The sequence below is a fragment of the Bos taurus genome, chromosome 3 (genome assembly GCF_002263795.3).
Source record: "Bos taurus isolate L1 Dominette 01449 registration number 42190680 breed Hereford chromosome 3, ARS-UCD2.0, whole genome shotgun sequence".
Classification (NCBI taxonomy): domain Eukaryota; kingdom Metazoa; phylum Chordata; class Mammalia; order Artiodactyla; family Bovidae; genus Bos; species Bos taurus.
The window spans coordinates 58,757,386-58,783,107 of record NC_037330.1 but is presented as its reverse complement, the minus strand read 5'-3'; the positions used below and the strand labels follow the sequence as shown (position 1 = coordinate 58,783,107).

The window sequence follows — 25,722 nt, the reverse complement described above, 5'->3', positions numbered from 1 at the left end:
TTAATTTCTTGATAGTGTCCTTTGAAGTGCAAGTTTTCAATTTTGATAAGTCTATTTTTTTCTCCTGTTGCTTGTGTTTTTGGTGTCATGTCGAAGAACCCATTGTCAAAGCCAACGTCATGAAGATTTACTCCCATGTTTTCTTCCAAAAGTTATATATTTTTGTTCTTATACTTAGGTGTTTGAGCCATTTTGAATTAATTTTTATATATAGTATAAGGGAAAGGTCTAACTTTATTCTTTTGTGTGTGGATATATAGTTGTTTCAGGAGTATTTGTTGAGAAATCTATCCCCCAACTGAATAGTTTCGACCTTCTTGTTGAAAAAGTTGACCATAGACACATGGGTTTACTTCTTGACTCTCAGTTCTATCCCACTGATCTTTGTCTCTGTCTTTATTCTAGTACCACGTTGTTTTGATTACTCTTAGTTTTGAACTTTGAAGGAGGTCTGAGTCCCACAAATTTATTTTTATTTTTCAGTATTGTTTTTTTCAGTTGTTTGGGGTTCCCTGAAATTCCATATGAATTTTAGAATCAGCTTGCCAATTTCTACAAAGAAGTCAGTTAGGATTCTGATAGATATTTCATTGAATCTGTAGATAAGGGATTGACATCTTAACAATATTGTGAGTGAGTGAAAGTTGTTCAGTCGTGTCCAACTCTGCGACCCCATGGACTGTAGCCCCCAAGCTCCTTTGTCCATGGAATTCTCCAGGCAAGAATACTGGAGTGGGTTGTCATTCCCTTCTCTAGGGGATCTTCCCAACCCAGGAATCAAACTCTGGTCTCCTACACTGTAGGCCTATTCTTTACCACTTGAGCCACCAAGGAAGCCCTTAACAATATTAAGTAGTCTAACAAATAAACATGAGAGGTTTTTCCGTTTACTTAGCTCTTCTTTGATTTATTTTTTTTAAATTTTACAATATTGTATTGGTTCTGCATATATCGAAATGAATCCGCCACAGGCATACATGTGTTCCTTAGTAATGTATTATTATAAATGTAATTATTTTTCTTTGTTTTATTTTTGGATGCTGTTATAAATGTAATTATTTTTCTTTGTTTTATTTTTGGATTGTTTATCACATGTGTATAAATGCAATTGACTTTTAAAATATTGATCTTGTATCCTAACACCTTGATGAACTCATGTATTAGTTCTAACCATTTTTCAGTGGGTCCCTTAGGATTTTCTGTGTATAAAGTCACGCCATCATGTCAATCTCTCTGAGTAGAGAGAGTTTTCCTTCTTCCTTTCCAATCTGGATGCCTACAGTTTAGCCGACACCTCCAAGGAATCTACCAACCGCTTTTCACTACAACCTCCACTGTTTTTGAACACATCTTTAGACAACTTCTTCATACTCTGATGCAAAAGAAGTCAGTTTTTTGATGAGAATTTGGAACTCTGTTCTACAGCGTGCTTCTTTTCCTGGGCAAAGTCTCTGAGGCAATGTTCTGCAGCTGGAGTGGAGACAATGGTATGCTCCTGTCTGAGTGACCTCTTTGCTTTGGTTGCTATGTGCCAGGTAGAGGGGGACAGTAGCCTAGAGTCTTTTTGACTTGCTTCTCCTAGCTGGCACCCCACTCTGGAAGCGGAAGCAAGGCTGTTTAGGGCCCCAGTATTCTCCCTGGTGCAAGGCTCAGGGTAGAGCCTCTGTCTCATGAGTGGGGCTAGGAGAAAGAGAGGCGCCCCCATCTTCTGGCCACACTTGTCTAGAAATCAGTGTCAACAACAGGTAGTTGAGGGCAAGATGAGCAATGTTAACCTTTCACCTTTCTGGGTGCTGCAGGTCCAGAGGGCCCTGTGTTCTTGGCTCCCAGTCTGGAGTGGAGGACTATCCCACTGAGCTGGGAGGGGAGAAGGAGGGGTGCAGGTTCAAATACTACAGAGTCTCCTTGACCTTACAAAGTTTCATAGATTTTCTCGACTAAAAGTCATTTGATGTATACACTTATGATCATTTCCAGAGACTAAATATTTCTTTTAAAACTTTTTTTTTCCAGTTTTGGAAGGGAGCCAGCCATCTATATTCTAAAGCTGTCATACTGGAAGTGAAACCCTTATTACTATTATTTAATAGATGAGGACAGTGTTCACAGATAGTGAGACTGGGGAGTGAGGGTTAGAGGCAAAAGGAAAGTCACTGAGGATCAGAACAGCACAAATACCTAATCACAGACTTCCAGGGTGGTGAAGGATGTTGGATGCTACTTATATCAGATTTAACTGGATAGAGCAGTCCCTGCAGCCGCTGTTGGATGTGGTCCTTTAGTTTCTACTTGAACACCCCCCAAGAATGTGGAACTCACTACTATTAGTTTAGACTGAATAGTATCCCCACGAGCAACATAACCATGTAAAAGCAAAACAGCTCGCACCTAGCAAGGCTGACTATATGTAGAAACAAAAGGGGAAAATGCAGAAAATAGGTTCTTTGGAATTCTAAGCAACTTTATGTCACCAGCGGGTCACGGGCACACAGTGAAAAGGCAACTAGCTGTTTCTGGACACCAGGTGCCCAAGCGACTGCACTAATTTTAGAACTAACATAGTGTTTACTAAAGAGGTCCAGGACTCATGGGTCTGGAATGTGCCATTCTCTCACCCTCAGGCTGTGCAGACTCTTGTTCTACTGTTGATTCTGCTCCAACCATTTTCTGATACCAAGAGAGAGAACCACAGAACTAGCATGTGCCTAAGGAATTTACTAAGAAATAGGATTTAAATGCCAACCTTGAGAGACCGAGATGGTGATGACTACTCTCTGAAGGGCCGAGAGCTCATTTTCATCGTGTCATTGTGCTGATCATCTTCTACTCTCCCCGGATCCTTTCTCTACCCTTCTCTGCCAGTTCTGTGCTGGCCCCTGCAAAGAGGTATCACCTTGGACCCCCACCAGCCATCCTGACATTGTGTCTAGTCGATGGGGAGCACCAGCAGGTCAGAAAGTGAGAAAGGAGAAACCTGGTCTCTGACTGAGCTGTGGCCCTTCATTCTCTCTTCCGGATCCAGCGGCATGATTTCCTGTCCTCGTCCTGCTGGGTTTAGGGTTGCTGCTCACAGCTAGTTTCTGGGCATCTCACCCACTCTCCCTTGTTTGTATGTTAAACATTCACATCTTTGAAACAGACTTTTGTTAAAAATCTCTTCATCTGATACAAATGGGGGTGAATTCTATTTCCTATCAGAAGATTCCTTGTTACCACCTTTGTTGCTGTTTGTTGCTCAGTCACTAAGTCATGTCTAACTCCTTGCAATCCCATGGACTGCAGCACGCCAGGCTTCCCTGTCCTTCACCATCTCCTGGAGATGTGCTCAACACGTGCTCAAACTCATGTTCATTGAGTCAGTGATGCCATCCAACCATCTCATCCTCTGTCATCCCTTGCCATGGTAATAATGTTCCATCTGTCTCCCTTAATTATTATTAAGCCTAGAAAGAAAGCAAGCCCCATATTGCTGTCCTAACATTAATTCCAGGGGAATCTTATATGCTCATCTGAGTCCCATGTAAACAAAATAGATGACTTTGTTCATATCCTGTCCTGGAATTTTAAGCCTCTGTTGTATCCATGGCCATGACTCTGTTTATTCCAAAGCTCTTTCCAGAGGTAGAAGAGCTAACATTTTTACACAGCTCAACTGTTGCTTGGAATCAGAACTTGTTTGGTTCCTGAACTTTTCCTGCAGTGGTGTGAAATATGCAGAGTTTGAAATATGCACTCTTGTACCTTGATGGGAGAGTGGGAAATTTCAACACATAGCACATGGTTTCTTTGCTTAATTTTGAGCAGTTGTCCTCTGAGTTCTGGCCCAAAGCCCTGTCTAGTCAATAGGCTTCCTTGTCTGTGGGCACAAACTTAAAAAAAAATTATTAAAAAAAAGTTTAAGCACAGGAAAAGCAAACCACCTTCAGAAGTCTGTGTTAATTCACCCAAACTCTTTCTTTGTATTCATAGCCAAATGACTAAACTTTCTATTTATAAATAGAGAGAGCTTCCCAAGACCTAGGGACCCATTGCTGCTTGTAGGCATTCATGCCACAGCCAGCCCAAGCTATATTTTACCAAGTAGTTAAGGGGCAAACTGGTTTGAATCTTTTATTTATTTATAGTGACTAACATACTTGGCACTTACACGTTCTCCCAAAAGCCTGATAACCCCCCTTATCTTGTGCTCTAAGTGGTTCAGCTTTCACTGAGTTAGAAATGAGTGTTTGGAGAGGGAAGGGAGATGAGGACCATTCCGATTTGCCAGAAGTTTCCTAAAGCAGATATATCTTTGGAGCAGCCGTGTCGGGGACCAAGGAAACCTGTAAATTCACCACAGAAGCCGTCAGGCCAGCTTACAGGCATCAATGATGAAAATTCTGAGTTATTTCTGGAGTAGGTGATTGATGTGTCAAATAGAATATGACATTTTGATGGGCTCCAGACTTCTTGTGATAGGAGTTAATGAGGATAATGATGATGATAATGATATTTACATTATACCTTTCTTCCAAAGAACCCTCTAGTCCTTTTATCTCATTTGCCTTGAAAATATCCCCTTGGAGTTGGGAGAGGAAGGTGTTATTAATCTGTTTTTCAGGAGAGAAAATAGCAAGTTAATTGCCCAGCTCTCATTTTGGTGATGAGAAGAGATATTTCAATGATGAATTATATTTGGGGAGATTAAGTTTAGAAGAACACCAGACTCAATTCCTGGTCATTGTATACAGTGCTGCCATATCATATTCCATTTGTACAACTCCTTGTCCCCAAAGTCTTCAGGAGACACTCCCAGACTGCCAAAGTGAGTGAAAGTGAAAATTATTCAGTCGTGTCCGACTCTCTGTGACCCCATGGACTAGACAGTCCATGGAATTCTCCAGGCCAGAATACTGGAGTGGATAGCTGTTTCCTTCTCCAGGGGCTCTTCCCAACCCACGGATCGAACCCAGGTTTCTCACATTGCAGGTGGATTCTTTACCAGCTGAGCCACAAAAGAAGCCCAAGAATACAGGAGTGGGTAGCCCATCCCTTCTCCAGCAGATCTTCCTGACCCAGGACTCAAACTGGGGTCTCCTGCATTGCAGGTGGATTCTTTACCAACTGAACTATCAGGGAAGCCCGAATTCTGTCCCAGTATCCAAAGCCCTTGACACTCCAACATCCATTGCCTTACTGTGCTCTAGTATTTGTCTCATGTTTCAGCCAAACAAATCCATTTGCTGGGCTCTACCATGTGACCTGAGAACTCCATTCTCCTTGCATAATGTTTGCTACGCTTTCTGTAACTTGTTTAATGTCTGTCTTCCTACTTGGATGTAAATTCTAGGAAAGCAGGGGTAGTTACCACTGTATTGTCAGGGCCCGGCAGAGTTAATGGGCACATGGTAGGTGCCTCTGAAGTGCACACCATGCTCTCCTACCTCCCAGCCTTTGCTCTTGCTATTTCCCAGGCTCCATCCTGGCTTATTGAAGCCAGAGCTGACTTTTCAAGGCCAGATTAAGCCCTCCATCTGTTCGCCCCTACTCAGGAACCACCATGGCACCATTCTTTTTGGTGATTCCCTTACCTTCTATTGTGTCACCATCATCTGGGCACTTGTGTGGTCTTCCTTTCCTGCCCCTCTCTGATTGCCAGCTCTTGAAAGACAGAAGCGGCACCCAGGAGCCTGGCATAGTGTGTGTGCGTGCGTGTTCAGTCGCTTAGTCATGTCCGACTCTGTGACCCCACGAACTGTAACCCACCAGGCTCCTCTGTCCATAGGATTCTCCAGGCAAGAATACTGGGGTGGGTTGGCCGAGTGTGGGCACTTGCTAAACAAGTGCTCACGTGTTTGTTGTTGTTGTTGTTCATTCACTAAGTTGTGTGCGACTCTTTGAGACCCCATGGACTGCAGCATGCCAGGCCACCCTGTCCCTTACTCTCTCCCAGAGTTTGCCCAAGAATGTGTTCTTTGAATTGGTGATGCCATCCAACTGTCTCATCCTCTGCCGCCCTCTCCTCCTTTGGCTCATGTGTCTAAAATGATTATTGATCAGAATTCTTCATCCAGCAAATTCTCATTTTCAGAATCTGAAGCTTGTCATGAGAGGGAATTTTTATCTTCATTCTTCTGGAAGGCTGGGAGGAAGACCAGTCAGGGAAGCCCTACTAATTTTTGCCTTAAAAAGTGCCTCCCTGGGACTTCCCTCGTGGTCCAGTGGTTAGGTCTCTGAGCTTTCAATGCGGTGGGCACGGTGTGACCCCTGGTTGAGGAACTAAGATCTCGCATCCTGCACAGTACAGCCCAAAATTAAAAGAAAATAATAATAATAAACTGTCTCCCTTTCTCTTCTGAGAGTAGCACAGAACAGTAGCACTTGGGTGGAGGGTTCCATTTCCTGTGGGGGCCCAGAGCAGTTTTGCAGGGGGTGGCAGTTGGCAGTTTTTAGCTTCATTACCCATATTAATACTCACCTAAATAATGGAGAACTAACCAACGCATCATCAACTGAGAGGTGTGACTAATTCAATGAACTCTCCAAGGGATTTTAGTATTGGTCTGTGCTTCGGTGGGCTTTTGCATTCACCCTTCAGTTACGGTGAGAGGACTACAGGTTGAGCTCACCCTGCGGGTGTGTGAAAGCTTGTATACAGAACATTTTTGATAGCCTGAAGACTAGAAATGTGGTCATGCTGAACATCTGTGATGTAACATTCCATATAAATTAGAAAGAGCTGCTGTATAACCGTATCATGAAATAGGGCTGTTAAAATTGCTGATGTAGATCTATATTTATTGACATGGAGACATGGCCACAATATATTGCCAAGTGAAGGAAGCAGGTTATGAAACAGTGTAATTATGTAAAATTATCTCATATTTATATCTGTATCTGTGAGGATATTCTCCAAAAATTTTTAAGAAATATTTATGTATTTGGCTGTGCCAGTTCTTAGCCACAGCATGCAGGATCTTCACTGTGGCGTGCAGACTCTTAGCTGGAGCATATGAGATCTAGTTCCCTGACCAGGGTTCAAACCTGAACACCCTGCATTCAGAACTCGAGTCTTAGCCCCTGGACCACTAGGAAAGTCCTTCTCCAAAATTTTAATAGTAGCTATCTGTAGATGATAAAGGAGAAGGCAATGGCACCCCACTCCAGTATTCTTGCCTGGAGAATCCCATGGACAGAGGAGCCTGGTAGGCTGCAGTCCATGAGGTCGCTAAGAGTCAGACACGACTGATTGACTTCACTTTGACTTTTCACTTTCATGTATTGGAGAAGGAAATGGCAACCCACTCCAGTATTCTTGCTTGGAGAATCCCAGGGACGGGGGAGCCTGGTGGGCTGCCATCTATGGGGTCACACAGAGTCTGACACTACTGAAGCGACTTAGCAGCAGCAGCAGCAGTAGATGATAAAATTTGGGTTATTTTTTCCTATGTTTTATGTTTTTTGGGGGGTATGGTGTGATTTTTATTTTTGCGATGAGCAGTTATTATCTTTACAATGAGAACAATGAATCTACTTTCAGTTTGCAAAAAAATTGTTGGAAATAAAAAGCCTCATTAAAAAAACCTTCAAATTTCCTTAAAAAATGCTTAGTGTAAAATAAACAAAACAAAAACCAAACTCTTGCATGAGCATAGCAAAAACAAACTGTTCAACTGTCTCCATAACTGAGCCATATTATAATGTGCTGATGACAGTTAGGAGTAAAAGAAACCAGGGAAGCTGTTTTGAGGAGGAACACATGTGAAATCAAGGTCTCCTGACCAGGCATGGATAATATGCATACTTTTTAAGCACCAGAAGGATGAAGTATCCTTCAATTATCATTTTAATCCAAGCTTTGGATGGCAGCTGATTTACAGATATAGTATGTCTAATCCCATATCTTATAGGAAAAGAGAAAAAAAAACCTTCCCATCTCTGATAGCAAGGAAATGGTGATTTCATTCACCGTAGAAGTTTCTGTTGCAAAAAAGAGACACAGGCTGTTGAGCACAGTACAACTCACACTTTATTCCATCGTGATTGGTATACCTGTAGGATCAGGACAGCAAGAGACTAAAATCAGTGCAGAACTTCTCTGGACTAAAGGGCCGTGAAAGGCATTACTGGTTTTGGCACACAGAGTGGATAATCATACATGGCCTACAACAGGATGGTCAGTAAGATAAAATGCACAATAAATCTAACACCATGTGGAAATCATTTCTGAGTTTTGTAGGATGTTAAGGAGTAAATAATTACAAAGATTAACATGCAACTCTAAATAAGTCACATTGTTCATCAGACTATTTCCCCCCTTCGGGATGAAGAGATAGCCTTAGGAATCTGTTCACAGTAGCTTGAAAGAGCAATCAATACACAGGAGAGAGATCTGCCTGCTGATTTCTGTAGCAATCTGTCACAGTTGAGAAATAATGCCGCATCATGTACTTTCTCTATATTGTCCTTAGTAAGCTGAATCCTATTGACCACGAGATTCTGACTCAACTGTTATTTACTTACATACAATTTCTAATGTCCTTGTAATGTCAAAAAGCAGTTTCTGTTAGTTTATCCTTGTAAATCACATGGGACAAAAGAGGAACCTATATAATGGGTTAATGGGTTGTCTTTCCTCTTCAAAGATAATATTATGCTGATGAGTACACCAAGGAAAGAATATTAGTATTCTGCAAGTATTTTCGGTTTTCACATCATCATATCACAGAAAGGGCCCAAAGAAGCCAGTCTTGTAGGTGACGGAACAGTGCAGAATAAGATTCTGTAGAAGAGGCACATAGATTCTAAGTGATTTCTTGAGACAAAGAGAACGAAAGATGGAAAGATGCAAAGAAAAAGAAAAGTGAAAACAGCCTTCTGTTAGAACAAACTGTTCAAAAGAAAAACTGACCCACTTTCAATTTACTAAACATAATAGAGAACAGTTCTTTAATTTGGAATGATAGAAATAAAGATATTGAAAATCATAAGCCAATTAGCTTTACTAGTAAGCCTGAAGTGGCTCATTGTGTTCGTTTTCCCGTGGTTGTTTTTGAGATGCTGAACTCTCCTAGGGAGGATTTCTGTTTTTGCCAGCATAGGGACAGATTTAACCCAAAAGGGCAGTTATAACTGCTGAGGACAATTTTTATTTATTAACTTGGCATGTGGGTAACATTCATTCTCTCTGTGGCAAAAATATATTGTTCACCCATGATGAGACAGTTGGAAATATGACAGTGATCAAGATATGTTTTAGTCATAGGATGCATGAAATTAGATATTTGTACATAATATGAATATTAAATTTAAGCAAAAAGAAAAAGAAGGGGGAGAAGGAATTTCTTCAAAGTCTGACAGAAAATCATCAAATAAAAAAAATAGTGGTTAAGGATGTCTTGTATGCTCAGAGGTTTCTTACCTCAATTCGCTCAGGGGGAGATAGAATAAATGAAGGTATTCTCTCTTGGTCACCAGACATAAAGAATGTCTGATTTCAAACCTGTAGGTGAGCAGAGCAAGACTTGAAGTAGCATTTCTTAAACTCCCCAAATCTTAAGAAGCCAAAGGCAATATAGGAAAGGTGGAAATGACTGGGAAGTTTGATAACATGCCTGGATCAGTCACCATTCCTTGGAAAGTACCATTTCCCCAGGTTGCTAAAAGGCTGATTCTTTCATGTTTAAGTAAAAGACAACTATCTCTCCCTTCGCTGCAGCATTGTTCTTTGTTAAGAGATTTGTGTCAGTTTAAGCTTGTGTAATAGGAAGGCTAGACAGGAAATAAATTTTAATTGAATTCCACAGTAAATGTTGGATATGTCAAAGTAGAATTGTCCATTGTCTATAGTTGGTTTCAAGCACCAAGCCTATCATTTCCTGAACATGCTCCAATTGGCTTGCACTAGCCCACCTACAATCACTGTTAAATGTAATGTCTCTTTTGAAAGGAATAACTCTGTAGATCAGGAAAAGTGTAGGGGTAGAAGGGTGGAAACAAGGTGAGTTACAACCGGGGGGAATGAAAGTGAGTTAAATGAAAAAAATTCAGTCTATTTCTCAAGGTCTGTAAATAGCCAGTAATGAAGCAAAAATTCATGGAATGTGACTTAAAGACTTCCTGAAGTGTGGTACCCATGGATTGTTTCCAAGCTTCTTGATCTGCGGTCCCCTAGCAACCATCTGATGCTGAATTCAGCTTCCTAGGTGTGGTGCCCTACTTCTTCTGGAATTTAGATCTCTGGGGCAAACCCCATCGGGAATTGCCTCTGTGTAGTTAAGTCTCCCCTCAACGGCTGCTCTGATTCTCGTCACACTTCTGCTAAGGTGGACCCTTTTGGGAGTGAGTGGTGTGATGGCAGAAGATGCAGCCGTGAGGCAGAGAAGACTAATGAAAGACAGAGTCCGCTTGCAGGAAGGTGTGGAGAAGGCGAGACCGGATTCTACCTAAGGTAGAATGTGAGGTGACATTGACAGAAGTAGGAAAAGAAGAAAAAAGAGGGAAGGAAAAGGAGAGGATCCCCGGACCAGGGAATTTCACAGGAGCCAGAGATGATTAATGACAAACAGAAAGAAAACCCAGTTTATCTGACTGATCAAGAAGACATTCTTCGGCATATATTGGCAACTAAATGATTTTCACACAGATAATACAAACACTAAAGCAAGTGTTTCCTTACTAGTATTAATCACATTTCAATAATTCATTAGCTCTATATTTTCTAGATTGCTTAACTTGTTGAGCAAATCCACAGTTTAGGTACCACTGTCAGGGGAGGGGGTGGGGGAGGTGCAGAACGAAGGAATGCAATTTAGAATTGTAAACCAGGGTTAGTGGCGCAGTGGCACAGGAGATTGTCAGTGAAAACGACAGGAGTGGGTACAGTTACCGGCCTTAGGAGTGCAGTACTGCCGGATGCAAGGGAGGGACTGCGACTCAGGAGTCTACTTTCTTGTTAATTAAAACCGAGCTGCAGGTGAGCAGCCCGTCCACCTTTTCCAGTTCAGAATTGCTCACGGGGATCAGCATATGGTCCTTCAGCTTTTCATAAACCTGCAGGAGGAATCAAGGAAAAGTAGAGAAGGTTCAGTTTCTGCCTCTGTTTTCCCTGGCTCCCCCCCAGCCCCACCCCACCCTCACCCCCTCTGCCTGGTATAGATAATGCATTTAGCTTGTGAGTTTAGGCTTTCCATACATGGAACCCCAAGGTATGCAAGTCACTGAGACCACACCCATGCCCACAGCGAAACCCATAAAGCGAGCAGCCTGGTTAACCACTAGCTCTCTGCTCTAACCTCAAAGCCAAAGATGTGTCAGAAATGTGGTTGTTACTAGAAAGGCCTTTATTCTGCCCTTGTCAGTGCTGGATTAAGTGATATATGAAAGTCTGTGGCCTTAATTTCAGTCTGAGTATGACTCTCTCTCCACACTTTAAAACCCTCTCAACTATAATGTTTCTTTCCTTAACAAGCTAACTAGAAACACTTGCCAAAATATGATTTAAGTGAAGGGTTTCAGGTCAAAGTGCTTTTAAATGACAGGTGTGAATTTTAGAGCATCTTTTGACATGAATAGAAAGAAAGCATGTGTCAAACCTTCAAATAAACAGTAAACAGATTTTTCTCTGATGATAAATCAAAGCATATTGTTTAAAAAAAAAAATCACTTGAAAATATACTGTCTAAAACCAATCCACCAGGCTTCTGTAGAGTGTACTTGGTTCCTTAAAATTCAGTACCATGGTTAATTAAGAGTGGTGGAATTAGAGCTGCGTTCCAGCCCCAATTCTGTCAACTCATGGTTTCAAGTGTGATTTCAGTCAATTAGCATCCCCATGGGATTATTTCTCTGTAAGACTGGAATAATATTAGTGCCTGCACAGGCGGCTGTAATGGATGAACAAGGTAATGCATACAGCACGCCAGGCACAGTGCCTGGCACCGAGAAAGCCCTCTACAAACACGAATAGTGTTACTGTTTTTGGTGATAGACCCAGGGCTGAATTCAGAAGCAGTTAATGATAATCCCACTATCACATGGTTGATGTGGCTGAAGAGGTAGGTATGAACGATCCAGAGCTCCATTTCCCCAATTAAGTTCAGTGACCAGCGTGCTTGCTGATACTGCAGATTCCAGGGCGGGAGTCCAGGAACCTGTATTTTTAACAACTTTGATGCACATTAAGGTATGAGATCCAGTATTCATCTGAGAGCTGGTTAAGGCACAGTCTGGGGGGTCAGAGGTCCTCTATTTTCCTCAGATTCAAACTTTTGGCCATGAAAATTGACAAAAAAAATCTGTTTATCCTCCTCCCCTTCTCCCTTTTTAATCTGCTGAGGGAGATCCTGATTATGAGAATCAGCCTAGTAATTATACAGTACTGAATTTTTATTTTATTTTTTATTTTTTTTGCAATTTTTATTTTTTATTTTTTTAGATTCCTTTTTTAAAATTTTATTTTATTTAACTTTACAATATTGTATTGGTTTTGCCATATATCAAAATGAATTTGCCACAGGTATACATGTGTTCCCGATCCTGAACCCTCCTCCCTCCCCATAGCATCCCTCTGGGTCATCCCAGTGCACCAGCCCCAAGCATCCAGTATCGTGCATTGAATCTGGACTGGCGACTCATTTCATATATGATATTATACATATTTCAATGCCATTCTCCCAAATCATCCCACCCTCTCCCTCTCTCACAGAGTCCAAAAGACTGTTCTACACATCAGTGTCTCTTTTGCTGTCTCGTATACAGGGTTATTGTTACCATCTTTCTAAATTCCATATATATGTCTTAGTATATTGTATTGGTGTTTTTCTTTTTGGCTTACTTCACTCTGTATAATAGGCTCCAGTTTCATCCACCTCATTAGAACGGATTCAAATGTATTCTTTTTAATGGCTGAGTAATACTCCATTGTGTATATGTACCACAGCTTTCTTATCCATTCATCTGCTGATGGACGTCTAGGTTGCTTCTACGTCCTGGCTATTACAAACAGTGCTACGATGAACATTGGGGTACACGTGTCTCTGAATTTTTAAAAGGTAGCAAAACTTTTATAAAAATTTTAAACCTAAGGTACATGCATATAAAAAAGAGAGATCAATGGCTATTAAGGCTCTTCTGTAATGCTTCGTATAGATATCTTGTTCCTTTGGGCAGAGATGATGCTGAAAAGCCTAAAAAGGATATGAACCCTTGAAGGATCGATGGATGAGCACCCTTGGATCTGTTTGGTATGATTAAATTGAAATTACTAAAGTATACAGGTAAGACTGGCAGAGTGCTCTGAAAGGCTGGGAAGACCAGTCTTTCTCTCAGACCAGGAAAGAATTCCATACCGAGGAGGCAATTCCCTGTTTAGAACACAAATGAAGGGATACTTGTAGGGCCCAGCCGGCTGGTTCTGAGTGTGTAATATTTTATATTTCTTCCTGCTCTCTCCTTTCAAGACTTTGCTGCCTAGGATGTGTATCCCCTGCTTTTCTGCAGCCCTGACAACGAGTACTCTTCTCTTTGGGTCATTCCTACTTCTCTGCCTTAAGGAATAAATGACCCTCTGATGAGGGGAAGCTTAGATTTGTCAGAAATAATGACACAGGTGACCTATGTAGGTCTCTATGCTTGATGAGCATGTGAGTGTCAGGAAGTGCATTTAATCAGATCTGGAACACAGACTCGGGAGACCCAATACTCGTTTGAAAGGCTCTGAATACCAGGCATGATCATCTCAATTACTCTGCATGTATTACTGACCAATGACACTAATGAGAGGAGCGAGCTAAATAAACTTTCCTTTGGCCCTAAATTATGTTATCCTTTGGGCTTTCCTAATGATGTGTTTAGGGGGAAAGGAAGCCCCTGTTATCTGTCACTCGATCGTGAAAAAAATCCTTAGGCAGGAAGGCTTTGAGGAGGTCTCCCCAGCTACTGTGGCAGGAAGGACGTTTTATTACCTTTGCACTCTCTGGGTACTCTTCTGGGGTTCGGTGCAGCAAGACGTGGCCTTTGCTGGGGATATTCAGGTATATGCAGTTTGCGGCCGTGTCATCAGGCACTGTGAGTTTGTCGTAGCGATGATCACTCATCTGTTGCATGATCTATAAAGAGATACAAAGCGGGCCTAAGCAGAGGGTCTTCCACATCGGCCAACAGGCGGGCAGTGTGGCAGGATAAAAGCTTGCAACCTACACCTAAGCATGCTCCTCTGTGTTGAAGTTTGTCCATTGCCTCGTCACTTAAAACCAGAAAAGGAAAACCAGATGTAACTATGATTCTTTGGAAGAATTGTAAGGGTCCTTTTAAAAGTGTTTTTAAGGGTTTTAAAATGATTATTTTTTCTAGTTTTTGTTCATAAGATCTATCAGAAAAACACACAGACAAAAGGCCCCGCTGGGGTTTTGATGATATCCTTGGCTGAGTTAGCAGGACTGCTCTGGTCTATAGGGAAAAGGACTATAGCAACAATCAGAACAGTCAGTTAACTGATTAGCAATACTGCACATATTCACGCACAAACATAATTTCTTCTTCTAGGTGCATTTATTAATAAATTGAATTCACTTGTCTGTTAGCAGGTGCTATCCTTAATATAATGAGCATAAAAATCCCCTGGGGGAGGTGAACGTTAAAATCATATTCCAAGGTCTCACTCCTAGGGATTCCGGTTTGACAGATTTGAGGTGAGGAACAGAAATTTGTATTCTGAGGGGCCTCTGGGTAATTCTGAGGGAGATGGTCCCTGGACCACACTTGAAGAAAAACCGACTTAGCAAGTCTCTTCATCAAGTGACGGGTTTATTAGTACCCTAGTATAAAACAACTTAAAAATAAGACAGATGAATTCTACAAAGAATTAAAAACATTGGTATCTCATCTTTAGCCCCTCAACAAATTAAAACAAAAATGCCAATAACAAGTTCCCCTACCCCCCTACCCCACCCCATAACGCCAAAAATATCCAAACATCAAAAGTGAAAACAAGTATTATTTTGGGCTTACTCATGTAGCTTCTTTGCATTCTTTATCGTTATCTATATGTTTGAAAGAAGCTGCCAAAATGTCATGCCATGAAGGTATAACAAGATCTTTTCATTGTCTGGTTCTAATCTACATTTCCAGCTAGGTCTTCCTTTACCCCTCAATATCTGGGTGGAAAGGGACCTCATATTACTAGAACCCAGAGTTAGGTCTCTTGCATGTTCAATCACAGAGCCACTGGACAGTCAGATTTATGTTGGGAAAGAGCAGAAGAGACACCAAGCTCCCTGCAGAAACTTCATTCCCAAGAGGATGTGAAGAGTATAGATGGTAAGGTCTTCTTGACTCACCATCAGTTTAAATCATTCTCTTTTCCTAGTGGGGACTATGTCAGGGGCAGACAGAAACCAGAAGTAATATGGAATATCCTTCACAGAGAAGGAAACATCAGGAGTGGGGATGAGCTTAAGCAGTATATCAAAGGCTCAGAGACGCAAAGATAAATAGGAAAATATCCAGTTTTTGAAGAGGTCACAGCCTACTGGAGGAGACTGTCCAACAAATAGACAATTTATTACAATAAGAACAAACAGAGCACCATGCTAACAGTTTTATATGTATTCTTGAATCCCCAAATTCCCGTTTTACAGATCAAGAAAATGGACTTAGGTCAAAAAACTTGACCAAGCTCATGCAGGTAGATTTAAATCCAGATTTGTGCACCTTAAAACTTAATTTATTAATCATCTCACTTTGCTCTCTTTCTTAACCTCCAGAGCTGCAGCAAAATCTTTGTCCTACAAAGTACTATATCATTTATTTTTCACTTATTTGGTACTTTTTATGTATGGTAAAAACTGATCATGGTACCATTAATCATGGTACTATTTATTCTCTTTTCATGTGTAATCTTATTATGGCATGGTACAGTTTGGACTTGACTGGACATCTCTCTTGCACTTTTCAATTTAAATTGTTCCCTGAGGGGATAGACCCATAGGATGAATCACCCACCAGTAGGGTGGGCTCTTCTTTAACACCTAGACTGAGAAACCTTAGACCTATTCAATACATATGGGCTTCTCAGGTGCTGCTGCTGCTGCTTTTAAGTTGCTTCAGTCGTGTCCAACTCTGTGCGACCCCATAGACGGCAGCCCACTAGGCTCCCCTGTCCCTGGGATTCTCCAGGCAAGAACACTGGAGTGGGTTGTCATTTCCTTCTCCAAAGCATGAAAGTGAAAAGTGAAAGTGAAGTCGCTCAGTCATGTCCAAATCTTCACAACCCCATGGACTGCAGCCTACCAGGCCCCTCTGTCCGTGGGATTTTCTAGGCAAGAGTACTGGAGTGGCTTGCCATTCCCTTCTCCGCTTCCCAGGTGGCTCAGTGGTAAAGAATCTGCCTGCCAACGCAGGAGATGAAAGAGAATCTGGTTTGATTCCTGGGTTGGGAGGATCCCCTGAAGGAGGAAATGGCAATCCACTTTAGTATTCTTGCCTGGAAAATCTTATGGACAGAGGATCCTGGCAGGTTACAGTCCATGGGGTTGCAAAGAGTCAGACATGACTGAGAACAGCACAGCAGCAGCAGCCATTCAACACATGGACAATTAAGAACTATTGTAAGCAAATTATCAATATATTCAACTTAGCTCTCTTTTTGAAATGGATATGCTGCAAAATAATACGAAGAGGCTTGTTTAAGAGAAAAAAATCCAGACCCAAGTAACTCTGTTCTCCTATGAATTACCATTTAATTATATCTTATGCAGACTTTCTTTTGGCTGCTTTCAAAACACAGTAATAGTAGCTTCCCTTTATCATTGTGTGGGAAGGGACACATTAAGACCACGAACTCTGGAATAAGACCTGGGTTTGAGTCTCAGTTCTCTCCTTTGTGAGCTATAGAAATTCAAGCTCTTTTTTTTTTCTCACTTCTTAGTTTCCTCATCTATTGTTGTTCAGATGCTCAGTTGTGTCCGACTGTTTGTGACCCCGTGTACTGCAGACTCCTCATCTATAAAATTGGGATAATAATGGTCTTTCACACATTTCTTATGAAAGATAAATGAAGATAATGAATATAATTAGGCACTGTATTAATCCCTTAATTAGCTACTAGTATGAAAGAGATGGGAATACCAGACCACCTGATCTGCCTCTTGAGAAATTTGTATGCAGGTCAGGAAGCAACAGTTAGAACTGGACATGGAACAACAGACTGGTTCCAAATAGGAAAAGGAGATCGTCAAGGCTGTATATTGTCACCCTGTTTATTTAACCTATATGCAGAGTACATCATGAGAAACGCTGGGCTGGAAGAAACACAAGCTGGAATCAAGATTGCCAGGAGAAATATCAATCACCTCAGATATGCAGATGACACCACCCTTATGGCAGAAAGTGAAGAGGAATTAAAAAGCCTCTTGATGAAAGTGAAAGTGGAGAGTGAAAAAGTTGGCTTAAAGCTCAACATTCAGAAAACGAAGATCATGGCATCCGGTCCCATCACTTTATGGGAAATACATGGGGAAACAGTGGAAACAGTGTCAGACTTTATTTTTCTGGGCTCCAAAATCACTACGGATGGTGACTGAAGCCATGAAATTAAAAGACGCTTACTCCTTGGAAGGAAAGTTATGACCAAACTAGATAGCATATTCAAAAGCAGAGACATTACTTTGCCAACAAAGGTTTGTCTAGTCAAGGGTATGGTTTTTCCTGTGGTCATGTATGGATGTGAGAGTTGGACTGTGAAGAAGGCTGAGCACCGAAGAACTGGTGCTTTTGAACTGTGGTATTGGAGAAGACTCTTGAGAGTCCCTTGGACTGCAAGGAGATCCAACCAGTCCATTCTGAAGGAGATCAGCCCTGGGATTTCTTTGGAAGGAATGATGCTAAAGCTGAAACTCCAGTACTTTGGCCACCTCATGTGAAGAGTTGACTCATTGGAAAAGACTCTGATGTTGGGAGGGATTAGGCGCAGGAGGAGAAGGGGACAACAGAGGATGAGATGGCTGGATGGCATCACTGACTCGATGGATGTGGGTCTGAGTGAACTCCGGGAGTTGGTGATGGACAGGGAGGCCTGGCGTGCTGCGATTCCTGGGGTCGCAAAGAGTCGGACACGACTGAGCGACTGATCTGATCAGACAAACAGGGTTCACGTGTCCAGTCTGCAGTCCCATCTACCATTGTAGCAAACTTTGCTCTTTAACCTCACTCTTAAGATAGTCTGTTTTGAGGTAAAGAAATCACCTATGGCTCTTAGTACAAGATGAGCTGAAAGAGAAAGAAGCATAGCAAGTCCATACCTCACAGTCCTGAGTATAACTTCAATGGTCCCACGAGCAGCCTGGCAAATTCCCCACCTCTCAGTCTGACTCATGCTGTCCGGGGGTGACTATGAAGCAGAAATATGGAATGTTGTACATTCCAGAGGAAGTGTTATCAAGGATGTTATCAGTGCTGACTTCTTGTTTAACCATGAAGGAACAAACTAGAATCTCCAAGGTTATGCCTACCTCAGAAGAGCCCCGTTTCTCTGGAGGAGCGGAGACAGAATATTTCCTTTCCTGGTGTGGTTTGTTTACCCGGCCTTCAGCTCTCTCCATGCTCCCTCCTATCCACCCCACCTCACCCCCCTCAACCTTCTAGTTTGAACAATACCACCCCTGCTTCCTATGTGCTTGCCTTATTGTTCTTCAGTTAACGGTGTTTATGTGAAATTCTAATAGCTGTTTTCCCTTACTCTTTAATGTTTCTCTCTCTTCCGGGTCTTATATGTATGATTTATAACTTCTGGTGGGAACATTCCTAAAATTACTGACATAAGGTCAGTACCCAACCTAACATTGTTTGAGGATAGTTTCACTTTTTTTCATCACTATGAGGAAAGGAATTATACTGCTCTTAGTGGGGAAATACTTTAATGCTGGGAATACATAAAGTAATTCACTGATAAATTCTATTGAGAGATACTCTTAAAATAAATATCTAAATGAAACCTCTGAAGCCACCTTAGGAGAAGCTTTGCAATTAATTTGTCAAGGCCCCCTGGTTATCATTTTAAGACAGGTTTAAAAATATGCCAAAAGAAATGACTTTTAATAATAGAACAGACCCCGTTTGGAGCAGTAAGTAGTTCTGCTTAACTATGGAAGAAAAATTACAAAAGCTCTGTCAGGCATAGTCTTTCTAAATTAAAAGGATTTAGGAAGTGGTAACTATAGATAATAAACAAAAAATTACATTTCTTCCATGAAAAAGCTAAAGATACTTATTCTAAACACAAAGGGTTTCCATCTTTTGGGACAAAGAACAGGTTTTTCTTTTCCTGTTAGTGATTATTTTCTTTTTTCTTATGTGTTGTTATTGTCTGAATAAGACAGCTTACATTTATTTATAGCTGGGTTCAGGAGATGTATGTATATACAGAATGCAGGGCGCTTGCCATCCAGAGGGGAATACACAGAAGATTCAGGAGATTGTGTGTCTCTCTAGCATCTTTCCCCTGTTGTGCTGGAATGGCACTGTGAGGATGTGAGGATGTGCTCGCAGGGCATCACCTCGACGGGCTCAATGATGGAGCCACCATGAGGCAGAGAAACAGGTTTTGCTTCCTCTTTGTGGATGCACGGCAGCCTTTGTTAAAAGATGAGCATCATTTCAAATATCCCGAGAATGTGGCTGTTGGGCTGTTTTGTTCTATGTCCCAACATTTTTTCCTAAAAAGGGGTGGAGGAGGTGTATTGCTCCAAGCTGTGTGTAAAGTGTTCTTTTAACCCCAGGGACTGTACTTCCTGCTTCTTGCTGCCCTGGGAGCCAGAATGAAAAGGAGAAAGCCCCTAAACCGTGTACACGCTACAAGGCCCCCAGAGGCCCCGGGTTCCAGGCAACACACAGGATTTCTACAGGGCTTCGGGGGAAGATCTGAGAGGCTAAATTGCTGTTCTGAACTTCTTTTCTGACTTCTGCCATTTCCCAAAGGAGTTATTCCACTCACTATGTGTGCTGTGCTATGCTTAGATGCTCAGTCATGTCTGACTCTTTGCCACCCCATGGACTGGAGCCCACCAAGTTCTTCTGTCCGTGGGGATTCTAGACAAGAATACTGGAGTGGGTTGCCATGCCCTGCTCCAGGGGATCTTCTCGACCCAGGAATCAAACCCAGGTCTCCCACATTGCAGGCAGATGCTTTACCAGCTGAGCCACCAGGGCAGCCCAGGAATACTGGAGTGGGTAGCCTATTGCTTCTCCAGGGGATCTTCCCGACCCAGGAATCAAAACCATGTCTCCTGCATTGCAGGTGTAGTTTTTACCAACTGAGCTACTCAGGACAGGATGCAACTGGCATTCCATCCAATTCCACTGTCTTCCTAGAGCTCCCCCTTCAGGCCTGGCACGATGGCAGTGGAAGGTGGGAACCTAGACAAGATGCCAAGCTAACCTGGCCATGGATTCTGCCTTCAGAAGATGATAATCTATAATTTAAGCTAGGTCAAGGGTAAACTAGCAGTAAAATGAAAGTCAGTGTCACTTGTGACACAGGCATCTCCTTAACGAAGAAGGCATGCAGCCCTGAGAGGAAATTGGCCACGTCCTGGTGGTCTGTTACACAGCTGCTCATTCGAAGGAACCCACATTGCTCCCCAGAGGGGAGCTGTCACAAAACAGAGTGGGAAATGTCTGGCTTCCAGCCCAAGATAATTTGCATGGCTAGTTGCATTAACAACTAGGCATTTCCGGCAGTTCCCAACATTTCTGGGAATTTTCTCATCCACAGGTCTGGAAGGCAATTTTATTCTCTCACTTGTTACTCATGCTTTCTTGGTACTACATCACTTATTTTGAAAAAATTCCCAGGTTATGTTGTTTTACAGAACAATGTAGGCCGCATTGGTCAAATACCGAAGCAAAGTTGTATAGAAGGTGTTTAAAGATGTTTAGGAAACAGAGCACATTCTTGGCTTGCTCATACCGGATCTTCCTATGAAGCATACATATGTATTTGTCTTAACATATCAAAGTGAAACCAACTCAATAAAACAACTCATTATAGATTCTATTGAGATATACAGTATATGATGTCAAGCACACTTTTCATTGCTCCTGGATATCTAAAATAATTCATACATTTATTTATCCACCTATCCGTCAAGAGTTTATTGAGAATTTGACAATATGCCAGGCATCAAGTCCTGGCAATCCTTTTAAGGCTCAGTCAGATAGCTATGAATGACATTCTAGAATTGATATCAAGTTTTCATTTTTTAATAGTGTTTCCATGGATCAGCTCAAAATGAACACAACCCGAGTGAGGCTGCCTTTTAAACAACCTCTCTGAATTGATGGGTTGTATAGATCCTAAGAATGAAGTTACATGGTTCTTTTTAGTTAAATCTGGGCAAACCTTCAATGCCAAATATTTCCTTCCAAGCTAGCTGACATTTCCTCCATAAATTATCTCATGTTTGGAGCTGCTGCTTTTACTCAGATCATATGGGCCACATGAAAATGTGGAGGAAAGATTTCTTCTGTTATTCAAACTACAACCACAAGTCACAAAAACTATTTCTGGAAGGAATCCTTAAACACAATGCTTTCTATGGAAGGCTGGGACCCGCACCCCCTCCCCCACCCCTCCCAACTCTTATAAGACCACTCTGAACTCTGTGGAGGGCTGAGGAGCAGAGTAGGGGCAGAAGGAACAACTAGCAATTCTCTGGGTGAGTTACAGCCCTGATTTAAATTTTTGACTCAAGGGGTTGAGAGGAAAAAAATCAGACCAGAGCATCCCTTCCCAAATGCAAAGTCTGGCATTCTTCCCTCCCTTCTTCCCCCTGCCATGCTTCTCTATGACTAGCTATGTAGCAGATGCAAATCCCCCACAGTCTTATCCTTATGTCTTGAATAAGTACAGTAGACAGCTGCCTACTTGACTACTGAGGTCATGCCCTGGCTTTGCTTCACCAGATACCTACACCCTAAATTCAGCTCGCAAAATCTCATCATCAAAAATTAACTTCCCTGGGTACTGGGAACTGGATGATCTTTCAGTTTCCCTTGGGTCATTCAATAACAAGAAATAATTGAAGTGTTTATTGAGCTATCTTCTAATTATTGATGGTTCATCTATTTTCACTCCTCTCTTCAACAATTCATTTTACAGATAAGAAAGCCAAGGTTCAGACAAATTCAGTAATTTGTCCAAGGTCACACACGAAGACAGAAATCCAGGATTCAGATCCAGGTAAGTCAGCTTCCAAATGCCCACCATTTTGTGGTCACATCAATCTGCCACCTTTGCAAATTGCCCTTGAAAGATTGGACTCAGAGCTCACTAACTGACAGTCTGTGGGCTAATTTTTCCTGTAGATATAGTTTATTTGACATGCACATATTTTTAAAAGTTTTCATTTAAGTGCATTTTGGACAGAGAATGTCTGACCCCTGAAGTTGTCTGAGTTTGCTATTAGACTACAAAGGTTGGTTTCCTCAGAGATAGCTACTCTATTTTTTAAGCAGATAAAGGAAGAGAAAAGCCTTCAAGAATAGAAAAGGACAGTGGGTGAAGAGGCATTATCACCTCTAGAGCAGCAGAGGGGCAAGCTCGAAGATGAGAGATGAGAAATGGCCAAACATGCACACTTTGTAATGATGCCCATGTCCAGCGCTGTTGACTCGGACCCCACCACTGGTGGATTAATGCTTAGTCTACGTATGAGCAAGTGATTCCTGGGTTATCTCATCAGGTACCCATTTACATTTTTTTATGCAATAATTGTGATTGTTTTGCTTTGAGATATTCAAAATCCTTGACCTGGTGTGCTTGGCCATTTATGAAAGAGTTGCTTGGGGTTAGAGGAGAGTCTGTACACACGAAAGAGCATTCTTTTTTGTTTCTTTTCTGGAACAGTGTGAAGAAAATCACCTTTAGGACTTCTAATTGCTCTACAAAACTGTACTCATAGCCTGGGTACAGGCTAAAGAAACACGTCTTTAGCATATGTTCAGTGCCCTGAGATCTTCAGCTCCAGGTGGTAGTATGCTGGTAAATGTGGGGGAAAATATATGCCTAGTATACCCATAGAAGTTTATTATAAATTTTACTGTATTATAAAGGATGGGTAGCATATAATCTATAAATAATAATAAAGACTTCAGCGCTCCTGACTGCAATTTTCATATTGCCAATTGATTCTCACAGAATGCTTCTGTTGATTTTTGCAGTTTGTGCATTTGAGGCCAAACCAATAGCTGCAACTGACAAATCAGCATAACAATTCCAAAATGGCTGCTGGGTGATATTTTGTTGACAATAGTAAGACGGATGAAACAATGTTTGGCAATGATGTAAGTGACTTCATTGCTAAAGTGCATAGTAGCTTTTGAATACTGGAAGAATATTTCCTCATTTTCCCTCAGTGTAATGGTTACACACATAATACACTTTTAAGTTTAATCTGCATAATTAAAATTTTTCCCATCAGAATTTGGGATGGACATGTACACACTACTATATTTAAAATGGATAACCAACAAGGACCTACTGTATAGCATATGGAACCCTGCTCAGTGTTATGTGCAGCCTGGATAGGAGGGGGCTTTAGGGGAGAAAGGATACACGAATATGTATGGCTGAGTCCCTTCCCTGTTCTCTTGAAACTATCATATTGTTATTTGGCTATACCCTGATACTGGAGAAGGAAACAGAAGCCTGCTCCAGTATTCTTGCTTGGGAATTCCATGGGCAGAGGAGCCTGGAGGGCTATAGGCCATGGGGTCACAAAGAGTTTGACTTGACTTAGTGACTGAGCATATTTACCCCAATATAAAATTAAAAGTTTAAAAAATTTCTCCATCAATATCTTATGTCTAGAAAATCAGTAAAATGATAAATTAACTCCTGTTTTGTAGCTTTGCTGATTTCTGTGGTGCAAACATTCTCACCGTAGCCAATTTCAAGTTACCATTGTGATATTATTGAATATGGCATTGGGAAGGGATGTGCATGGCCACAGTGTTATATAACACTACCATATACATAAAAGATGTAAACAACTGTAAGAGCACGGCTAAGTAAAATGTAATAATATAATTAGGAAGTTATTACCTTTTTTAGAACAAAATTTAATCATAAGTTTATACAATTTGATTTTTTATAACAGATGTGTTTAATAAGCACCTGTCAAAATTCCCCAAAATGTAACAGTTGGCCTGGGTAAGCTGGCTGTAGCAAACCACTGCCCTATACAGGGGGCTTCATGGTTTTCTAAGACTTGGTTCTTGAATTTCAGCATACGTTGGCCTTTCATAGAAAGTTACTTTAAGTCATCCTCCACCTTCTTTGTTAGTACCACGGATAACTTTAGTTTTAAAATTTGGCTCATGTAGCTCTTGTTTTCTCATGGCAGACAATATTTGAGGATTAGCTTTCAATGAGCTTTTGAAATACACTGATGGTATAAGGTATCATGAATACTTAAAAGGAAGGATGGCAAATTGGATTTGCTAAATAGGAGCCTAAACTCAATGAAGCTTTCAAACATACAAGAGAAGATGACTGATCGGAAACGTAAAGTCTATTGTCTACGTGTAAAGAGGAAATGAGAATTCACAGTTTACATTATTAAACTTGGCTCCAATTTAAATTATTGTTCCCCTTTTATACCATCTTTCCCTTTCATTTCCAGTTAGGTTATTTTGCTATATTCCTTCCATCTTTGTAAGCTACTTAAGAAATCAGGTGATGTATGATTACATACTTTCAAACAGTTCTTCTAAAAATATGCTTTTAAATTATAAACGAAAATACAAGTTATAAAAATACATAACACAAGTTTCTTGTCAAATACGAAAAAAGTTCTATTGGACTTAATGCAACTGTACACATTTGTCAAAGCCCATTGAACTGTACATTTAAAGCTTGTGAATTTGATTGTATGGAAATTATATTTCACAAAAGCTGACTTTAAAAAGTTGAAACCCTCTTTCTCCCCCTCTATTCCATCGTTGTCTTTTCTCTTCTCCCTTTCCTTATGGGAAATTACTATTAAGTTTGACGGAAGCCCTTCAGACTATTTTTAACACATGTACATATTCAAAACAGAACCTGTTTATCTCCCACTGAATTTGTCAGTGAAGGAGCCTGAACATCTCAGTTTCTAGGGGTCCCAAAGTCTACCTCTCAAAGGCCAGTAACAAAAACCTCTTCAGATTTCGTACTTGTGAAGGCAATTTCTGTGATTGTCTTACAATTACTAATTTTTGCCCATAAACAGTTCCAATGTCTGTAAATAATGTTACACAAAAATTGAATAAATATTGGGATTGTATGCATGCGTGTGTGCTAGGTCGCTTCAGTCGTGTCCAGTTTTTTGGAACCCCACAGACTGTAGCCACCAGGCTTCTCTGTCCATGGGATTTCCCCGGAAAAAATACCAGAGTGGTTGCCATGCCCTCCTCCAGGAGATCTTCCCCACCCAGGTATTGAACCCTCATCTCTTACGTCTCCTGCTTTGGCAGGCGGGTTCTTTACCACTAGTGCCACCTGGGAAGCCCACTGAGATTGTATATAGCTATTTAATTCCCTGCTTCTGAGGGACTCTCTTGTTGTCATGAACTACTTGATCTTCAGGAGTCATTGCAGTTGCTAAACGCATCAGGAATAAAAGCCCCTCAACTATGATATGCTCAGAAATGGAAATTTCTGTGAAACAAGGTTCACAGATTTCACTCATGTTTTAGGATGGGTTT

The 25,722-nt window shown here is 41.3% G+C and overlaps 1 protein-coding gene across 2 annotated transcripts in view; it reads right to left on the bottom strand.

Moving 5' to 3' along the window:
- Nucleotides 1-7,990: 7,990 nt before the first annotated feature.
- DDAH1 (dimethylarginine dimethylaminohydrolase 1) overlaps nt 7,991-25,722 on the bottom strand; it is a 156,812-nt gene continuing 139,080 nt past the window's right edge. For both annotated transcript variants that reach the window (NM_001102201.2, XM_024989573.2), the window contains 2 exon segments: nt 7,991-11,031; nt 13,944-14,087. In NM_001102201.2, the coding sequence (NP_001095671.1) occupies nt 10,915-11,031; nt 13,944-14,087 (261 nt within the window). In that variant the 3' untranslated portion in view covers nt 7,991-10,914.